Source organism: Pseudopodoces humilis, chromosome 7 (assembly GCF_049639895.1).
Source record: "Pseudopodoces humilis isolate 2021_Gansu_Grassland_sample_001 chromosome 7, ASM4963989v1, whole genome shotgun sequence".
Taxonomy (NCBI): Eukaryota; Metazoa; Chordata; class Aves; order Passeriformes; family Paridae; genus Pseudopodoces; species Pseudopodoces humilis.
In genome coordinates, this window is record NC_142206.1 from 7,625,238 (window position 1) to 7,646,385 (window position 21,148).

A 21,148-nucleotide genomic window follows, 5' to 3' on the forward strand; every position below is an offset into this window, starting at 1 on the left:
AGTGTTATCCATGGATTTGGCAGTGGAAAATCAGGTGACAGATGCCTGCAAGACTCACTAAATGACTCTGGAGATCAACTTAGAGAAGGCAAAAAAAAAAAAAATTGACCAAAGTTTTACCAATATGTAGGGATCATCTGAACATTAAGTGAGCAAACAGGAATGGTAGCAAAATCATGCTATGAGAAAAGGCCTTGAGCAGCATTTTATACAAATGAACATGGACATTACTAAGAGGAAGGTGGTGGGTCTTGGTTCCCAGAGTAGCATGATAAAACTGCCTTAAACCCCCTTATGGAAAGCAGAGAGTTAAGATTGCTGTTGTGTGTGATATTTCAAATCATGAAGTCATTAGTGTAAGTCATCCTGAGTTTTGTATTGGTATCTTTAACAAATGCCTAGTTTTATTTATTTTTAGGAGGAAGGACAGGTATACTGAAAAAAGAAGACTCTTGCCCCAGAACTCATTCATTCCTGTTGTAGAAAAAAATAAATTGTTTCCTTTCAGAAGACTTGATCTATGCAGTAACATGGTCACACATTTATTTTGTCACTTGGATTAAGTTTCTACAACAGGGCTATGCTCATAAGGATGTAAGTTCCTGGCATTTTTCCAATTATCAATACTGAAATATTAGTGATCAAGCGTTTACTGAATGCCATTCCTCAAATGCAGGGGCTCCACAGCATCTTATTGCATTCATGGAATTCATTTGTTTGCATTATCTGGCTAACTGGTTCTTTTGTATTGCCAAGGTGATGAACAGATTTGACATTTAGCTGATTACTTCACCAAAATTAAACAGAAAACAGGGCAGCCATCCAAAGTTCCTTTCAGTGCGAAACCTAATTATAAAAATGCTTTGAGCAGCAATTTCTTTTTGGATGTTAAAGTGCTTTTATTAGATTGTTCCCCTGTCATTTTAAAATTTATTGCTAGACACTTATAAATGGGGTTGCCTGTTGAAGTAGACTTATTTTATTTTCTATATTTAAGATGAGACGAAAAAATGTATGGAGCAAATTTTAGCCTGAATTTGTTAGTATTTTACATGTTTCTGAAAAGGAAGGAGACTAACTAGTGCTAGATTTCACAGACCCAAAATATGTAATTTATCTTTGTGTTGAATAAAATCATATCTGCTTTTTTTATTCACAATTCAGAAACTCCCAGTTTCCAAAAACTATTACTTAGAAAATAATGAAATCAAATATGTGATTTAAAATTTGAGTACAGCCCTTTATTTTTAGAAGCTTGTATTATTAATGTAGATTTGCACAATTACTGGTGATAGAAAAATCTAATGATGTTCTTGTACCTGTCTTTCATAAGCCATTACCTGTTCTCAAACAGCATAAAAGTACTCTTAAATCATTTCTCAGGATCATTGAATATAAGTTGGCCAAGTGAATTTTAAGCAGTAAATTTAGAGCTGAAGACTGAAGTGGGTCTTAGAAGAAATTTCTTGTGAAGTATTTTTTTAATGTCTTGGAGTATGTTTAACTTTTTATACTGCCTGTTGTTATTAACATTCTTTGGATCCCAAACAAGGTGTGATCTAGGGAGATTTCAAAATGATAAAATTGTGGGGTTTTGCATATGATATTGTCTAGCACACTTTGGGTACTAAATCATCTTTTGAGGACATAGATTAATTCTTGACACTGAGATCTATTAATATACCTTGAAGCCCAGTGAATTATGTGAATCTGCTGCTCCAAGCTGTAGAATTCTGCCATAACTAGGAGGAAATATTTTGCTGTAGGTAGATTAATGTTGAAAGCTTGTCAAGAAAAAGTTTAGCATTGAAAATTTGTTCTTTCTCTTTTTGCCAGTACTAGAGCTTCTACGATAAATACCATTTGTGATCTGAGGAAAAATAGAGATACAATTTCTTTTATATTTATCTGTGTTACTAGAGTTTCAATGATATAGTCTATTCCCTATTAAAAACTTCATCCTAGTGAATAATCTTACAGAGGGTATTTTTTACTCCTATCTGAGAGCTTTGCGCATAAAATACAGTAAATGTCAGTGATTATCAAAAAATTTAATTCATTGCAGGACGTGTAATTAAGATAACTCAACATTCTATGTTAACAAATAGAAAAAAGGAGAATAAGAGATTTGCTAAATACTAATTTGCTAAATATTTTTTGAAGATAATGGATAAGACTTAACAGGGACATTATGAAGAAGCTTTGAGTTGACAGAATGCAGTCTGAGCAACAGAGCTAAGAGCAAGTGTACAACGCAAATGTGGGTTTGTTTTTTGTTTGAGTACTGAAGTACATTTCAGTACTAAGCCTTCTTAACTCCTCTTTGTATTTCTAAAGTGTCCAGAGCTGAGGGTGTTTAGCCTGGAGAAAAGGAGGCTCAGGGGAGACCTTAACATTCTCTGCAGCTCAGTGAAAGGAGGGTGGAGCAAGGTGGGAGTCAGCCTCTTCTCCCAGGCAGCCAGCACAGGTCAAGAGGAAAAGGCCTCAAGCTGCACCAGGGAAGGCTCAGGCTGGACATCAGGAAAAATTCTTCATGGAAAGGATTGTCAAGCTTTAGAATGTACTGCCCAAGGGAGGTGGTGCAGTCACCATGACTGCCACAGCACTGAGTGCCACGTCTGGTGTTCAGCCTTTGGCTAGACTCAGTGATCTTGGAGGTCTTTCACATCCTAAATGATCCTGTGTTCTAACTACTTGCTTGTCAAGGTGATAAGTTGTTCAGGGCTATGTTATATGGTGAGAAACACATTGCTGTAGATCTGAAAGTTCACACATTGTGCCCCTGTACACAGAGAACACTCGCTTGCTGAGTTTTGCTGCTAACAATGGTCCCAATGGATGTGCCCTGTTGCTTTCATTGTGCAGTGGGTCTCCTATAATTTAAACCTATATGTGTGTGTATGATCTGTCTGCCTGAACTGTGTAAGGACACTTCAAACACTCCAGAAGCATAAACTTGTCATTTCTCATTTTTCTGTTTCCCTTTGAAGTAAGCAAGGGATGTGTGGACCTGGCTTTAACAGAAGTGCTGTGCAAGCTCGTCAGGAGCACCTTTGATCCTGTGTTTGCTTTGTGACAATTTCAGGGAAAAGTGGCAAAAAAGTAGACCTTAGTGCACACTCAGGTTTGAGTCTTGTAGTAGAGCCTGAGGCATAGTATGAGGCAGAGTAGCAATTAACGTTTGCTTATCAGAGCTTATTCTTGAATTTATGTTTAACTTTAGATGTCTGTCAGAAAAAATTCTGCTGGTCCAAAGTCGATTTCACAGAACCATTAAGCTAGAAGGAACTGCAAGACTTTTGGCAGGACAACAAACTCGTATGCTGAACTCATTTGTATTTGCTAAACTGCGACTTCCTGCAACACAAAGGCCACCAAGTTTAAGTTATTTCTGAAAATAAATTGAGTAGTTTAGTCACCGCCAAGAAAAGACAAATGGAAAACCATCTTTGGTTGCAAAAGTGCTTCCTACAGTATTTCTAACTTCTACCTATTGTTTCTCCCTAGGTTGATGGGATCCTGTGCCTAGCTGACATCCTCACTGACACCAGTCATTCTGAAGCTACTCATGCAGAAGCAGCAGCAGTAATTGCACAGATCACATCTCCACATCTCACGTTCACTCAGCATCTCAGCAGCTTTCTGGAAAATATGGAAGAAATCGTGACAGCACTTGTCAGTAAGTTTTCTACAGGACTTCTGAGTCCATTAAAAATAGCAGATTAGGGTACGACTCTTTCATTAGAAATATTCCCTAAATAATGTTTACCATACTTACCTTAACAAATAAAATAACAATTTTAAATTCTGAGCCAGAGAATTCTGCAATTACATAATATTTTTTACTCCAAGCTACATGTGAATAGATTTATGCATATTTGTAAAAATAATATCTGTATGAAAATCTGTCTTAAGAGCCTCAAGAAAGACTCAGCAAAGCATCTTCTTATGTGATTTTTGTCTGTAAAAGAGGTATATTGAGAACTGCTAATCTTTATGTTGTATTTTCCAATTTTCTAGAACTCAAACTCACCACTACATCTGCATTTGTATGGTAATTCAGAGGAAAAGTAGAGTGTCATATAATTTATTGGTATTGTTACAAGAAAATAAACGATCTGTCTTTCTTGTCTAAGCCCCTGATACATGGTAAAATGAGACAAAGGTAACAGCAAGATTTTCCTTAACTTGGGTCAGTGAGAATAATTTAGAAAAACAAGATGACATTTCCCATTGTTTTCTAAAGAGAGGAATATCTTATTTCTGGCACTGTGCTCTCTCCCTCTCAAATACCAGAAACTTTCATTCAAGCATTTTCGTCTCTCTAGTCTGGAAATTCGGTTTCCCAGAGCTCTGCATCAGAATGAACTCTTTGGGTCTTCTAGTTTGATTTCTCATGTATAATAAATCAGTACATTTGGAAATTTTTCTAGTGAGCCCAGTGGTTACAGTTAAACTGCAGCACTTCCATTTGAATGCATGATTTTGTGGGGTTTGTTTGTTTGTTTTTAAGAAGGAAGAAAGAGTAGTATGAGTGTCTGAGGATTCTGTGGTGGCAGGGTATTATCTGAGGTGTATTTAGGCATTCTCCAAAAGGCCCAAACAGAACTAGTGATGCAGAAATCAAGGGAACAATTTATTCCTGATGTCCAGCAAAAAATGGAGAAGCTTGTGCCCTGAATCCAGCAGGTGGAATTAACCTGTGCTGAGCTTGGTTATGTTGTAGACACTGGCATCTGACCTGTTTTTTTTCAGATTATTTCTTGGTTATTATAGTGTACCACAGTCAAGGGCCAATCTGAACAGCCTATCCAGAAGGCACTAGCTGGTGGATCATTTCCTCAGTTGCTGCTGTTTAAGTTCCACAGGAATTTTAGTGGCATATATTCTGCCCAAGAAATGCAAGCATTAAAAATAGAACATGTATAACTTTGCAAGAGCTATTTCAGTAATCAGACACCAGTTTCCTTGTGATATTTATAACTCAGTAATTGATTACAGTAATATTTAATTTTTAAACCATGCAGAAATCCCATTTCTAGGTGATTCACATCTTAGTTAAAGTACATATGTACAAGGGATTAAAAGACAGATGTCTCTTAAGCACTTCTTATTGAAGTTGAAAAACATGCAGGATGATTTTTGACTACAGAGAATTAGATTTAGGGATAAGCAACATGTATATGTACTTTGTTGTAAAGAAGAAGATGTATAATAGAATTATTCTCATACAGATAATTTACTGTTAGCTTTCTGCCTCCTGTATTTAATTTTATTTAGTTATATTGAGCTTTATTTTGAACAACAGGCAGTGAAATATTCCCAGTAGAATGGTGTACTAGGTAGAGCATATCATTCATCAGAGGTTGTAGTGAGGTGGATGTTGGTCTCTTCTTCCAAGTAAAAGGTGATAGAACAACAGTAAATGGCCTCAAGTTCTGCCAGGTAAATTTTAAATTGGGTATTAGGAAAAATTACTTTATGGAAAGGGTTGTTAAGTGCTGGAAAACTCTGCCCAGACGACTCTGCTTGAGTTGCCATCCCTGGAGGTATTTAAAAGCTGTGTTGAGTTGGGCACATGGTTTGGTGGTGGACTTGGCAGTGCTGGGTTTGGTTGGAGCCCATGATCTTAGAAGTCTTTTCCACCCTACACCACTCTATGATGCTATGTAATTGACAAAATTAAGTTTATATTTTTTGTTTCCTTTTTTTTCTCCATGTTTATGAACTTGATATTGGCTAATAAGATCACTACTGCAAGTTGCAGATGCTTAAATATTGTCTTTAAATGCTGCAATGAAGGAATTACTTTTATTCAGCTTATTTTCTGCATTCCTAGAACTGTGCCAAGAAGCCTCATCAGGTGAAGTTTTCCTGCTGGCTTCAGCAGCTCTTGCCAATATTACTTTCTTTGATACCATGGCTTGTGAAATATTGCTCCAGCTAAATGCAATGAAGATTCTCCTAGCAGCATGCTCAGACAAACGCATAGTGGATACTCCGTATTCCAGGGATCAGGTGAGGAATTTCTCTGCAAGCCACTGTCACATTTGTGTAAAAGCCAAAAGATTTTAGCACTGTGTCTGTTTCGACATTGCCAAACCTAAGTTTCTTTCATATGACAGCTTTAATGTGATTTTCAAAAAATAATTAAAAAAAGCTGCAGTCCCATTTATCTAAGATAGCAGAATTTATTGTTCCTCATCATGAGTTAGGACAGAGACCCAGACAGGTTGTGGAATCGCTGTCTTTGGAGGAATTCAAAACTTGACTGGACAGGGCTTTGAGACAAAGTTATATATGGAGCCTAAATACACAGTTGTCAGTTTAAAGATGAATTATCTCCAAAAGCTGAATAAGGACCTGATCCCCAGCCCACTGATGTCGTTGGGCTTTGGACCAAGTCCTGTCTACCTGGTAGATGGTTTGCAAATTTTTATTGGCAAATACTGCTAATGTACTTTTGCCTTTCCCTTTCCTTCTCACCACTATTTTTAATTTTTAATTTTTTTTTAGTAAAGGGACACAGAATACTAAAGGTCTATGGTATTGCACAGACGAATTATGGTAGACTTGGGATCTTCACTGCCACAGAAGTTTTTTTTCACCCTTAACCAGGAGCCAGGCCTTGGAAATTAAGGCCCAATTGACCCTAGAAACTAATTATCGGTGTTCTAGTGGGGTGACTAGGACTGTTTTAGATTATATTAGTAGCACTTACTAATTTTTCAGCTCAGAACTGTGTATAAAAAGATAGAATTAAGCCATAATTACTTAATGCCCTTTAGGCAGAGGTATCAGCTGTGGTGTTGACATGGCTGTCTACTATCACATATGTAAAACCCTTCACATTCTCTTTTTTTCAGTCTTCCTACATGCTCTCATGGTTTTAATTTCTTTATTTCTTTATGCCCTCATCTGAATTCTGCTGTCAGCTGTGAATTTGCAGTTTTCTCTGTGGGTAGCACAGCAAGCCCCTTCTTTTTAGGAGGAAGGCAGACATTGAAAGAAATACATATGGCTTTTTTTAGGTGACAGGCTAGTTCCAGGCCTTTTGCAGCTTGCAAGATGCAAGTTCATCTCACCAGCTAGATGAACAGCAGACTGAATGGCTTCCTTCCAAGAGCTGAGATTTCATCCCCCATAACACTTCACCTTCCTCCTCAGAATGAAAAAGTAGAGCAGAAAGGGTGATGCTCTCTGTGGCGTGCTGCAGGAAGCTTCTGAGCTGACTCCTTGGCTCCTGCAGCAGTGGGAACTATAAAATAATACATAAAATTTTATATAAAATATATAAATATATATATATATATATATATATATATATATATATATATATATATATATATATACACACTGAGGTGGAATCTGAGTGCTGCTCATCTTTAAGAGCTGCCAGTCAAGCAGTTTTGGTAATTAAATAGCCTTAAGAGAAGGCTTCCTTCAAATTCCTGAACAAGTGTGTGTTTGACTGAATTGCTCCCCTTGTTTCAGTCTTGTATTTGTGGGGTGGGGATGGTATCTGCCAATTACAGCAGTTTCATGGAATATTTTGCCTTTTAATTTGCTCTGTGTAAAGTTGCAATGAGGAAAATACACTCAGCTGAAAAGAAAAACAGCACTACAATATTATATTTTATAAGGGCATTATAAATTACTATTTTGGTTTTTGACTGTAAATCCTTCTAGGTAAGTAATGTAGTCAATATCTTTTTCCAATCTATATAATATTATGTCCCAGACAATAGACATTTGCCTAGGGAGATTTACATTAAAGATGAGTAGGTTTGAAAATTTTTAGATTAAAGATTTTATTTTGGATTATGCAACAAATGTTAAATGTATTTTCATGGATTAGTGTCCATTCTGAATGATCAAGTCATGTTTGCCAGTGAAATAGATGGTTTGGAATTGACTTATACTAAGGGTTGAAACAGTTAAACAAAGTAAAATATTAATAAAACATACAACAAAGTATGGTCTGAATAATATAAAATTTTATAAAATAGCCCCTCAAACTTAAATGCTCTGTTTTTCATACAAAACTTTAATTTAAGTAACATAACTACTTATAGAAAACTACCTAAAATTTCTAAATATATTATTACTTTAGCATTAACGCTGATTTAAGAAAATTCTATTTTGGTAGACTGAAGTGTGCTTCACTATGAGCCAAAACTGGGAGGAAGACAGCTGAAATGCAGAGAAGGAACACTGAACTTTGTTTTCCTTTGTGCCATTGTATCTCATCTTAAATTCATACAATATCCTTCTATACAGGACATAGAATTACTATTAGTTATCACCCTTTGTGATGGTAGAAATAAATAACATTGTGCCCAGGTGTTGGATATTGGGTAGATGGTGTACTGCCTGCAAAAACTATTTTACTGCTCAAGGACCTCTAAAATTATTTTGCCTTTTGACTTCAGGAAAGTCTTTTTGTCCAAATGATAAAATAACCTTTCCCATCATCGCTATCCAAAAACCAACCTCTTTCTTCTTTCATTTCCCAGGCTGTGTTAGATTAGGTCAGGAAAGAAATCTAGAACTGAGAGCTGAACTTATTGATGAACAAGATTATAGTTGTCCATTTTATAGAAGCATGTGACTGTTTCCACAGCCAGCAACATTATACTGAGATTCCTTAGTTTTGTAACAAAATGCATTGTATAAGAACAGTCATCAAGCAATATTTTCCAGATTCCTTAGATCCTCGTTTAGGTCAAAATGGATATGAATGTCCCACATTCTGTTTCTTTCTGCAGACAGTCGTTTTCTGAAGAGCAGGTTTTTTACTTCAAGAAAGCATCAAAATATCCTTTCAGAAGGGTTCATGCCTAAATTTAGCAGTGTAGTATAAGCAGTGTTAATGGAGTTTAAGATCTGTCAGAAGAGGGGTTCAGCCAAACTCCTTATTCAGGATCTTCTTGACTTTAGCCATCATCTTAGACTCAATATAGAAAAATATGAAATATGTGTGTTTGGGTACACGATGTTTATGTGTGACTAATTTTTTCTCTCTGCATTCCCACTTGTCTCTTCAGTGCTGTCAATATTCTCACCTTACCTGTGAAGTTGTGGAGGTATAGCCTAACACCTTTGATCTTCTCTTATACAGGCAGACAAAGAATTAATGTGCAGTGAACACATCCATTTTAAAGTGGTTATTCCTAAGTCTAAAATCAGTGAATTATGTTTCAAAACAGTTTAAGGTGGAGAAAGACTTTTAAGCTGGAAGGAAAAATTGGAAATGGTTGCTGTTATTTTTTTTCCTAATAAATTCTTTCCTGTTTGTAGTTGGGAGATGCTGCTGGGTTTGACACTGACATCTTCTGTGTCATTTAAGCTTTTAAATCCTTAATACCATTCTTCCTCTAGGTTCCTCTAGATTCTTTTCTCTGCTCTTCACCTTTTTTCCTTATCAGGCATTTGTGTTTGTTTTTACTGCCTTCCCTCACTTTTTCCCCCTGCCTTAAATGAAGATTGTAGTGTCAAAAGGAGATTTGAGACAGATGTTACTTTAATACAAAGAAGTTTTGATTTTTAAATGTTGCTGAATCCCCCGTGAAAGATTTTGAGAGTAATGTTTTTAATGAGAAGGGTATTAACAGTTCTTTAAGATTTCCTTTGAAAATCCCTCTCTGTATGGAAGAATCTTGCAGCACTACTTTTCAATCTGAGTTTCTTGAATACTGGGGAGTTTACTAACAAAGCCTTTTAAAAGGGTATCAGCACTGTTTTCTTGCACAGGTCTCTGTTAACATCCTGCTCTGACATTAGTGCCATGATCATTAGATATGTGGTTGGAATTCCCTTCCCTCTGAGAGGCCTGACTGTGCACTGTGGTTGATAAAGTGTACATTAAAACTGTGGGATCCTTTCCAGTATCGACTAGATCACACTGAGAAAACATGATTTCAAGTAATATAGCTAGAAAGAGAACTGATAAATTTAAAAATTAAGTTATTTTTAAAAGCTTAATAAATCAAGAGAGAAACATGACTGCTAGGAACAGATGTAAAAATGAAAATTATGCCAAAGTCACCTGACTATCTGAATTTTAACCACACCGTTATATTAATGATATTCCAATTAGTTTCGTATGTAAGATTGTAATAATTTTCCCAATGTCTTTTGTTTTTCTTTTTAACTGCTTATCTCTGTCTTTTCATGCACATGTGACCAGCTTAACTAATTACCAGTACTGACTGGCATTATATGGTCAATGCTATGGATAGTTGTATTTCAGGGGTCCAAAACTGACTGTCTTAAACACCAAAGCTTTTTGAGGCAAAATTCCTGCTTAGTCACAATTATGCCTTTCATATTTTAGATTCTGTGTGGGATAAGACAATGTGCTCCCACTTGCAGTGCAAGGGGTTCAGTTGGAAGAATAAAATCTCAACTCAGTCGAAAAACTAACTTGTGTTGAAAGGCTAATTTGTGCTCTGCTCTGGGGAGATCAGATCTCTTGGGTGCCTTTGGCTGGTTGAGTCTGTTTCAAAACATGTGAAGCTTTTCAACGCCTTGAAGGAAGTCTGAGAGAAAGTTCTTCTTTCCCTCACCACAGGTTTTAACCTGAAATACAGAACACTGTGGCCACTAGCTCAATCACTCATTTAGTCATGAGCCCTGGTTTATGGGATGTGTTCTTTCACAATGGGACCCATACAGGGTGCATGTCCTCTGTGCTCCTTCAAAACAAATCATGTGAGAACCTGGCTATTCTGCCTGTTCCTTATCTAGATTAGTCAGCAATAGGAAGTAAAGTAAATAAAAATGTGGTAAAAACTTCCTTCATTCCAAAATGTAAATTTCCTACAGCTTTAGTCTCTGTTGCTGTGCCTCAGCATGCCAAAAATACAGTTCCCTGGCACAGTCTCAGAATAAACCTAGCATTTGAAGCAGATTCTGTATCCAACCACTGTTATTATTTTGGGGGGATGTTAGTTGCTTCTGCTCATCTAGGCATATTTGTTTTCTGTTTTCAGGAAGAAAAACTAAATTCCCAATCACAAAAATGGCTATCAGAAGAAATTGGGGTTATTTTCTATTTTTATGCAATATCATGTCCCAGAGAAAATTTCCAGAGATTTCTTAGTGAAGTTTTTTCTCCTGATAGATAATATCTTGAGAGATTTTTTCTTCCTCAGTTTGCTGTAATGCTGTTTCTTGATGCCTGCTAAATGCACTCTTTTGCTGTCTCCCTGTGGATGGATCTTGAATTGTGACATTCAGATGATTTTAACCTACCTTCAGAAACAGAGATTCTGTCTTGCTTCTGGATAGTTTTCTGTGCCACTTTGTTTCTGAGGATGGCTGTCTGGAACTTTACAGACACACCATGATTTATGGTTATGTCATTTATTTGAATGAATTACAAAATGCTCTTATAATATGTACAAAAATTAATATTACTTAGCAATGAATCAACCCTAAAGGAGTAATTAACTAAGAGAATTAGCAATTCTATATTGATTTACTTTGCCACTCTATTAAATTACTTTCTAATTCTTGTTTTGAGCTTGTGTCTTTCTTTTTTATTATATTTTAATATTTTATTATGTCAGGACTATTGATAAAAGCCTACTGAGCAGTGTGCCTTCATTGTTAAGAAAGGTATATTATCACCACACCTTCCACCTCTGTAGACACTTCCCCCCCCCACAAATGAGGTAAGGGACCCTCAATTGTGGAAGATAGTGGCCTTTTAGCTGGCTAAAATGTGTGCTTTCATCCTCCAAATCCTTTGGCATCTTTCTTCCTTAGTAGCTGGTTTCACAATAAAGGGAAAAACTTTTTTAAATCTGCCACTAAGGGAAAGTTTTCAGAGAAGCCTTCTGTTTCTTACATGTTCTTTAAGTTTAAATCTCTCTGATAACTACAGATTTACACTCTCAGTGTATCTTATTTTCTAGCAAAGCATTTATATCTAGTTTTCACTTTTCCAACAAAGATTCAGTACCTTGTACACTGGTTGATGAGCATTAGTCACCATTAGTTGTTTAGAAAAGTTTTATTATAGTGTTAGTAATTACATATTTTAGCAAAAAAAAATTCCAAGGTGACTGTTGTTTGAAGAAAACTATTTTAAAGGTTCTTGATTAACCATGGTTTCTCAAATTTAAATTGCTCTTGACAACTGAAAGTCTTACAGTTTAGGGCAAAGCAGACTACAGAACTTAAAAGGACAGTTCACCACTCATAAATTCAATATGTGTGGAAGTCTGAGGGAGTGGAAGGAAACTATGTGGAAATAGAAACAAATTTTAAATTATGAAGTATATATATAATAACCAAAAAAGATCAAGACTGCCAATTTTATAATAATGTATGATATTGTCATTAGAGATGTATCTGTGTTTAATACCTCTTCTTATTTTGCCTATAAAAATTGACATTTTTAATTTGATTTCAGATTAATTTCCAGGGCAGCTTCAGGACTAAGATGATGATACTGTATTGACATTTGAAAAATATTAAATAATTACATTCTTTTTGAAGTTAAGTTATTAAATAGGGAAATTCTCCAGGGGCCTTAAGGTGTCACCCTAAAAATTAAACCTTCTGATCTTGTTTTCATAGTTTATAGCCACTTTCACAGGAAAGTAACTATAAACATAGGTGTTTATACATTCTTTCAAAGAAACATCTTTTGATGGGTGTTTCTCAGAACCAGTGTGATTGGGAAAGTGGTAGCCTAACTATCCAGTCCCTGGTCATTGTTGAAAATCTATTAATACTGGAGTCACAAAAACAAAATCCTTCTTTTTCCCTATCATACATCGAACCATGTCTGTGCGAATCATTCCGTGTCCTACAGCGACATTAAGGGGCCCCTCAAATATCTCTGCATACTCACTTCATCAACAAACCATTTAAAGATGAACCTTCAAAGCTTCTTGATTTTGGGTGTGGTTTTTTTTTAAATTCTGAAAGTTACCTACTTAATCTCTTATTCTTGTGAAAAAATCTTGCCACTCCCAGTGAAATCTCTGCATGTTGATACTTTGCTAAATTGGTGCTCCTTCAAAAGGTGCTAAAACATGAGCTGGTCTGAGAATTCCTTTCCTGACGTTTTGCCTTTTCCCATGTCTCACTGCCCCGTGGTTTAGGTGTGTAGAGTTGAGCACACCGAAACAGGCAGGTGTTGAGCACAGGAGGAGCCCTGGAGGTCTGTTCCTGTGCTTGTAACTTGTGACACTGACCTGAATCATGCATCCAGCTTCCCTCTGATAGCAAACAAATGTCACAGGCCTTCCAGGACCTGAGGGAGCCAACAGGGAACATGGAGAAGGACTTTACAAGGGCACATAGTGACAGGACAAGGGGAATGGCTTCAAACTGAGAGAGAGAGGGCTTGGATTAGATAGTAAGGAGAAATTCTTTGCTGTGAGGGTGGTGAGGCACAAGAACAGGTTGCCAAGGGACACTGTGGATGTCCCATCCCTGGAAGTGTCCAATGCCAGGCTGGATGGAGCTCTGAGCAACCTGATCAAGTGGGAAATGTCTCTACCTATGATAGGAATTGGAATTAGATTATCTCTAGAGTCCCTTCCAAGCCAATTCTCTGATTCTGTGCTGATTATTTCTTGATGAAGTCTATTTTTCTGTGGATTTTCTCATTAGTACAATGAATTTAGAGCTTCCAGATCACAGAGAAAACTGCAGCCACCAGGTTTAGCAGGCTCCTGCTCTAGAGAGGCACCCACAATTCTTGATGGGTTTGGATAGCAGAGAATGGAATGTGGAGCAGCCTGGGTCAGTCTATGAGAGAGCACTGCTAAAATACAGATATTGGAAATGTGTGGGTCAAGATCCACCTCCAAAGCAGATCTGCTTAGCAGAAATACAGGTGCTGGGGTAGGGAATTATGCTGGATTCCCTGACAAAATTTGCTTAATAACACATTTACAAATCTCACAGATCAAGACATCACTGGGGTAATGAAACTGGTGGCAGGCTTCAGCACATTCCTTCTGCATGGTAGGAAGGCAATGACCAGAACTCATGTATCCTGTCATCAGGATTTCTTCTTTCTTACACTTGGAGTTGACCACAAGTTCATTGTATTCCTTAGGAATCCAGAAAAATTGCAAGAATCATAAACTGAGTCAGGTGCCAGTGCTTTGTAATCAGGGAGTGTGCTCTTTTACAGGATCAATTACTTGAGCAATTAATGAAATTAATATTAAAAATTACAGTTGAACAGTAGAGATTCCATGTTAAATAGCTGAAAGTCAATTATTTCAAAGTAATTTCAGTTCTGAAAGAGGTTTTGGTGTCTATCTTTTTTCAGTAATTTTCAACTATGAAATGAGGTTTAGGCAGTCACTTTTATCTGTATCTGTTTGTGTGCTCCACGTCTCACAATAGCAACTGAACTGGTTTGCTGATTCAACAGGACTTTGTAGTTATTTTTGAGACTGCCTAAAGCTTTTGAAATTTGGAGCCAGATAATGGGAAAAGAAGCAAAGATAAAGACTGCAGTGTGAGCCTCTGTATCATTAGACAAAAAAGAAAAAAGAAAGTGGCAGAGAACCTACTGGAAAACATTTATTTATGGTTTTTGATCAACTCTAAATCCAAAAGAGATAAGACTTCATTAATACCAGTGCTCACAGAAGTGTCACTTTCTGAAGCAAATTGAGTCTACATTTGTTTGTGTTTTCCTCTAGAGTTCATCCTTAATAGGAAACTTCCTTGAATTTTGTTTGTATTACAGAGGAAATTTTCATGTAAGTTGCATGAACTTTAAAATAGGAAAGTGTAGGAGAAATAGAGCATTATTCTTACTATCACTCCTTATTCTGCTTGCCTACTGTATTTTTACATTATCCTCGTTTTTTACATATTTTACATCACAGGAAAATTTACTTGGGAAAAAAAAAATCTATCCTTATGGAGTGAGCTGATCTATGACTTAACTACCTTTTGAGTCCTACTAAGATTTTAAAATTAATATAGGTAGAACTTGATGGTCATTGATCATAAGGGGTTTTTTTACACCCTTCTGGATAAGGTGACATGCAAACCCTTTAGAGTAGTCCATAAATACTGCAAAATATTGGGGCCACATAATCAACATGAAAGAGATATATATATAGCTATAACCTCAAATAATTTTTTGGTGTCAAAAGATGCACACAAACTGTTTTTATGTCTGAAAATACTTATTAGAAAAAATAACTTCAAGCAGTGGAATAATTGACATGTATTCAAACTGTGGTTAATTGAATTCTTCATCTGTGTCTTAGAGAGCCACATGGGGTACAGATTCTGCACAGAGGAAGCAATTTTCATTAACAGGATATAATTTAGAATGAGAAAACATATACACTCTGCCTGCAACACAGTTAGTAATTAATATGGAATAAATACATAGACATACACCAAGTTACCATATTTCTACCTGTCACTCTATAGAGGTTCAGCAACTCATTTGCACGCTAAGTATATATATTTATTCAGAGAGATGACACTGTAACACTAACTTCAAAAGTGGAAGACCTTTCTGTCACAGCATCGGAAATGAGTCATCCTTGTTTTTAAAATGGCAAAGTGAGATCAGAATGGTGATTTGATCTCATGCCTCCTCACATTTCAGAAGTTTGCTGGTTTCTGAACTGACACTGTACTATTAAAAAAGCTGATAACCAGTTCCAAACTGACCATTATTTTTGAGGCTGGTCAATTTTCCTGAATTAGATTAGAGAAAATTTGAAACCTCTTAAGAAAGAATATTATTTCTGTTTTGCATTCTGACTACCTCTAGCATTTATTATTTGGTCTCTCACATATGCTGTTCATATTGGGATGTGTCGGCATGCAAAAAGAAAGCTATCTGAAGGATTGAGAAGAATGTTTTGCAGGACGTGTGAGAAAATACGCAATATCAGTGAAGGGAATGGCTGACTGAAATCCAGCAGCACCGCAGGGTGCAGTCTCTGTCTGTGGCTTGCTGCATCACTTTAAGCAAGCTGAGTTTCACCTAATCTCAGAAACAGTTAAAGCTATTTGGGATAAGAAATTCTGTAAGTCAAGATCTCAGAATGTGCTTGTGCACATATCAACACTGAATGTGTTGGTACAAAGCCTAACCATGATTCTTTACCTCTGGAAAGGTATAAACAGAATTTTAAGTCCAGTTGCTTTTGAGACTGTGCCTTGACATGCACACAATTCTTGACTCCAACGAAACTGAAGAATATTCCTTAAATATTCCCTTGAATCAAAGCTCAAAACTCCAAATATCTTGCAAGGATTTCTTAGCATTTCACCTGAACAAATTCAGCACAATAACAGCACTCCCAAATATTTTCCATATTTCTGCTATATTTATTTTGTGAACCACAGTTATATTTAATATTACTGAATTGTAAGACTAGACTTTATTCTTTCCTTCTCCTTTTAACAACAGGTGGTAACAATATTGGCAAACATGTCTGTGTTGGACCAGTGTGCTTCAGAAATCATTCAAGGAAATGGTATGTATATAAATTTTATGTATTTATGTATGTATGTATAAAAATAAAAAATTAAAATTTGGTGGGAAACATTATTTCTGCAGAGTCTGAGTAGATGGGAATGTAGTACTTACACAGTAAAGGAGAAAGGCTTCACTAATAAAGCTTCATTTTGCATCCTGTCTCTGCTGGATATTGCACATTGCTGCAGGGTGCAAAATGAGTCCTGGGAATGGTTCTGCATAACCAAAATATAATGCCACTGTTTTAGGAAACTTTGCCTTTGTGACCACATTGCTGGTGTTCTGTGTGTGTGACTTATTCCTAGATGCAAAGTAGCAAAAAGTGTTTCAGCAACCTGTATTGTGGTAATACTGGTAATATTGTGGTAAGATGTAAATGCCTTATTAATGCACCTGCCAGCAAATTCAAGGCCAAGCAAGATAGTAAGATGGGTGCCTTTGCTTTTTTTCTTTTTTTTCTTTTTTGGTGGGAAACATTAAATTACAGTGAAAACTCACATATATTGCTTTGCTAGGCCAAGTAGGCCGAACTCATGCTAGACACTGCAGTGGATTGTCAGGGACAATGACAACAGGTAAAATTTGTGTGTATACTCTGTCATGGAATTTCACAAGAAGCATTTTCCCCCTGGCTTTTGAGAGGGGTTGGCACTCATCTTGTGTAAAATCTTTTTAGTGACTGCATAATGTTATAATAAGCAGGTGCTAGTCAGAGGCCACATTCTGAGAACAATCTTCAAATGCTGGAGCATGTAGGTACTTTCTTCTCAACTCTGACTTTTTTGTATGTTGATTGATAATTATCTAGCTGCATGGCTCTGATGATAATTCTCTGAATTATTTATGCAAATATTTTAACAGTTCAAATCCTCTGATGCTACCTGATGTAATCTGGATGCCTAATAGCATATGGAGTCTAATAGTACATAATTGTCTTTACACTTAAAATAATCTAGAAAAAAGAAATCATCATCTTTTTTCTTTTGTGGTGCTACAAGAAGAATATCAGCTCCTACAGACAACAATAAATTAGTGAAGTTGCTTTGACATTGATGACATTGTCTCTTCTGGAGAGAAGAGTTAGTCACACAGTAAACTTCAAGAAACAGAATTTCATCATTTCCTTCATTAAAGGATTCCTCATTCTAAAATACTCTTAAACAGTTTGAGAAGGAAACTTTCAAAGGCTTGCTTAAAAACATATAAACAAACAAAAAAAAATACTTTAAATGAGAGTGAAACTTCATTTAGAGACCTGAAATATGTCACTACAGATTTTTCAGGTCGTGATTACCTTTAGGTTAAATTAGAAGAAAATAAAGAATTACATTTGGTAGACTGAAATAAATTAGTGAAATCTAGAATACAAACTTTTAGAGGAGGAAAGAGTTAATAATTTTCTAGATCCAGAAGTTCTGTAGCTTCCTAGTGAAGAAGGACTTACACATAGATCACATGCACCTGGGTGCTGATGTCAAAATTGCAGCCTTCATTTATGTATGGTGGCTGGTCTGTATTAACCCAGCTTTCCTCTTCCCTTCACTTTTTTGCACTGAGATTTTTTTTTTTGTTGGAGAGAGGATAACGACAGCTCTTGCATTCTTTTAGGTGTTCAACTTTTAATGGAAATGCTCTTTGAAAAATCCTCCTCGGGAAATCCAGCAGAAGCTGCAGCTTGTGAGCGAGTCCAGCAGAAATCTGCAGTTACCCTGGCACGGCTCAGCCGAGATCCGGAGGTGGCAGATGCAGCAGTAAAACTCAGCTGTAAGGATGTGCCTCCTGCTTAATGGCACTGAAAGAGGGAGGAACTGCCAGTCATGGAGAAGCTCTTTTTAATTTTTAGCCTCACTTGGGAAACTTTATGAAAGATATTCCATATAAAGTCAGTCCAGAGGATGACTGAGGATATGGAGCTAAATAAACCTCTTCCTCTTTCCCCAGAGGAACCTGAGGTGCAGCACCCACTCAACACGTAGCTGTGCCTTACTGTGCCAGCTCACACTGCTGCCTCGGGCAGGATCTGTCAGGGCACAGAAATCTGGGACCCCAGCAGCTCCAGGTGTGATTAATCTGATGGGAGGGAATGTGTTCTTTGACTAGGAGTTTTTTTAAGGGTGTGTGGGATGATTGGTAGGGAAGAAATGGAGGTCACAATTTCCACTCTGAAATTGCAGCAGCATGTAAACCAAATGTATTTGTTTATGCTTTACAATCATTAATTATGACTGCTCTGAACTGCAGAGCTCCGTGGAAAGTCCCTTAAGTATTTGCATATCAACTTTGCATTAGAGATCATATCTACTAAAAAAGATAAACATGATGAATCTAAAAAATATCACAAAATAAGAAGTTGTTTTTCTGAAGTATTTCTCCTGACACTCTTTTGTGCACTCAGGTATTCCTCGCCTGATTAAACTTTGCAGATCACCAACAGAAAGAAATAACAGTGATTCTGTTTTAGTGGCATGTCTGGTATGTACATTTTAGTCTTCCTTTCATGCTTACACTGGAAAATTAAGGAGAAAACATCCCTTTAGATTTCAAAATGCATAAGTATTGCAGAAATGCTCTAAATTCATGTCAGGGTCTCCTGCTTTTACCCTTAAGCATAATCCTGTATGCTGTCAATTATTCATCCTTGGATTGAAGATTTAAGCACATAAAGAAAAAATGGCTTCATCTTCACATTATTGGGCACCAAAATATTTCCTTGGAACACTTTGGAATTTAAGGATTCATTAATTCCTAAGTCCCATTCTGTGATGGTTCTATGATTATTGAAATTAGCCTTGAGTCATGTGGGTAGCAACCCTTTATCAGCATTCCCACATATATATAAAAATATTTATGTAAAGCATCCAAAAAGGGGAAAAGATATGTCTTGCTTCCACTCCAATCCAATTTTTTGTTCTATTTATGTCACCAAGACAATATAGTTCCCAGCCAAGGAGTGGGCAAGAGAAGTTTAACACTTTCTCTGCTCAAGAGAAAGATCCCATCTGCACTGCATGGACTGTGAGCCAAAAGCCAGAGCTGAATGATTTCACCAAGCATTCTGTGAAAGGGCTCTGGGGACACGTGTGATCTAGGCTTGGAGCACAAGCTCTGGTGAATGAAGACTGAAGAATATTGTTCAACAGTGCTTTATGATATTAGTGCTATTTTAAATGTAAAAGTAAAGCTCGGTTATTGCAGCTTGTTCACTTAAGCAGGTCTCATTCAGGATGATGAAAATATAAATGTGAACATAGAAAATGCTGTGATTATTCTTCCTACATGCCAGGAAGGCTTGTTAATCTTGAGTGGTTAGAGCAGAGACCACAGAGCAATGGCAGCAAACCAGACTATGATTCTTCTGTCTCACTGAGGTTGTTGCTGCACATTCCTTGAATCCATGCCTATTGCTTGAGACCTTACCTACCTCCCTGTCTCAGAAATTCTGCTTCTCCTGATGTTTTAGTAACTGCCTGAAGATGTTTTCTGATAAAAATGTGGCAAAAATATTGTCCTTGAGACATAAGCTGCTTCAAGCTCTGATAGGTATTGTCACTTGTGTCTGAGGGCTGGTACTGTACTTAGACCTGCTGCTCAGGTCTAAAAGTAATGTGGCCCAATAGAATTGTCATTTAATAACTTTGCATGAGGGAAGATGAAGACAGTAAGGAGAGATTACCCAGCAGCAGAATTCACAGACCTGCACAGTTCAGTTTTGAGTTCTGGCTGTTATTTAGATATGGTTATAATGGATTCCTGCAATGAAGACTTTGCCAAACCTGACTGCATTGCAATGATGCTGTTTTGTTTTTCTAGGCAGCCTTGAGGAGACTAGCAGTTATGAGTCCTGATGGACTGGAAGAGTCAGATTTTCAGCAGCTGGTAAAGCCCAGACTCGTGGATTCTTTTCTGCTGTGCACAAATATGGAAGAGAGCTTTGTATGAATGGGAGCCAAAAACCCTTGAACAATAATGAAGGTGATAGGTATACAGTAAGATAACACATGAACAATTTTATTTTGGTTTAGTCCTGTTGTTATTTATGACTTATTTATTCTAAACCCATGAACATGTGGTTTATCAGAGCAAAGGAACAGAATGAGAAAACTTGTTACTGGGGTTTCCATTATATTTTCCTGCCAAGACACACAAGACTTTATCATTGCCATCTAACAAAATGTTTTGTTTAATATAGCTGAATTAAGGTGATGAAGCCAAGAATTTGTTGCTCTGATGTTAAATGCTTCTAATGATGTTTTATCACTGATATTTTTCTATAGTTAGGACATTTTGTAGGTTTTTTTAATAAATGTTTTAGCTTCATCTGTATTAGGAGAAAAATAATTCTAAAAGCTGCAAGTATATACTTTGAAATGAAAGGGATGTTACAGTCTGAGTCCAGTTCTTAACTGTTGCTATTTTTTAATAAACTATGAGAGAAACATTTCAAAAAAATGTTCAAATACTGGCTTCAGATGATGCTAGTATACATTCTTAGGCTGTATGAAGATGTGCTTCATGAGAGGATACACACTAACAGCAAGCTCTTTATTCAAATTGACTGAAATTTCCTAGAGAAATTCACAGAATTCTAGGAAAATCTTTAATGGTGTGTGTATGTGTGTTTTATCTCATAATGTGAGATTTTAATGATTTTGTAAT

At 36.6% G+C, this 21,148-nt stretch overlaps 1 protein-coding gene across 1 annotated transcript in view; it reads left to right on the forward strand.

The window, feature by feature from the left end:
• LOC102099466 (protein inscuteable homolog) overlaps nucleotides 1-20,626 on the forward strand; it is a 127,751-nt gene extending 107,125 nt beyond the window's left edge. Inside the window, exons 8-13 of the mRNA XM_014257862.2 lie at nucleotides 3,508-3,679; nucleotides 5,840-6,018; nucleotides 16,424-16,490; nucleotides 18,101-18,256; nucleotides 18,888-18,964; nucleotides 20,303-20,626. Coding sequence (XP_014113337.1) covers nucleotides 3,508-3,679; nucleotides 5,840-6,018; nucleotides 16,424-16,490; nucleotides 18,101-18,256; nucleotides 18,888-18,964; nucleotides 20,303-20,431 — 780 coding nt within the window. The 3' untranslated portion in view covers nucleotides 20,432-20,626. The remainder of the gene's footprint in view (nucleotides 1-3,507; nucleotides 3,680-5,839; nucleotides 6,019-16,423; nucleotides 16,491-18,100; nucleotides 18,257-18,887; nucleotides 18,965-20,302) is intronic.
• Nucleotides 20,627-21,148: the final 522 nt, after the last annotated feature.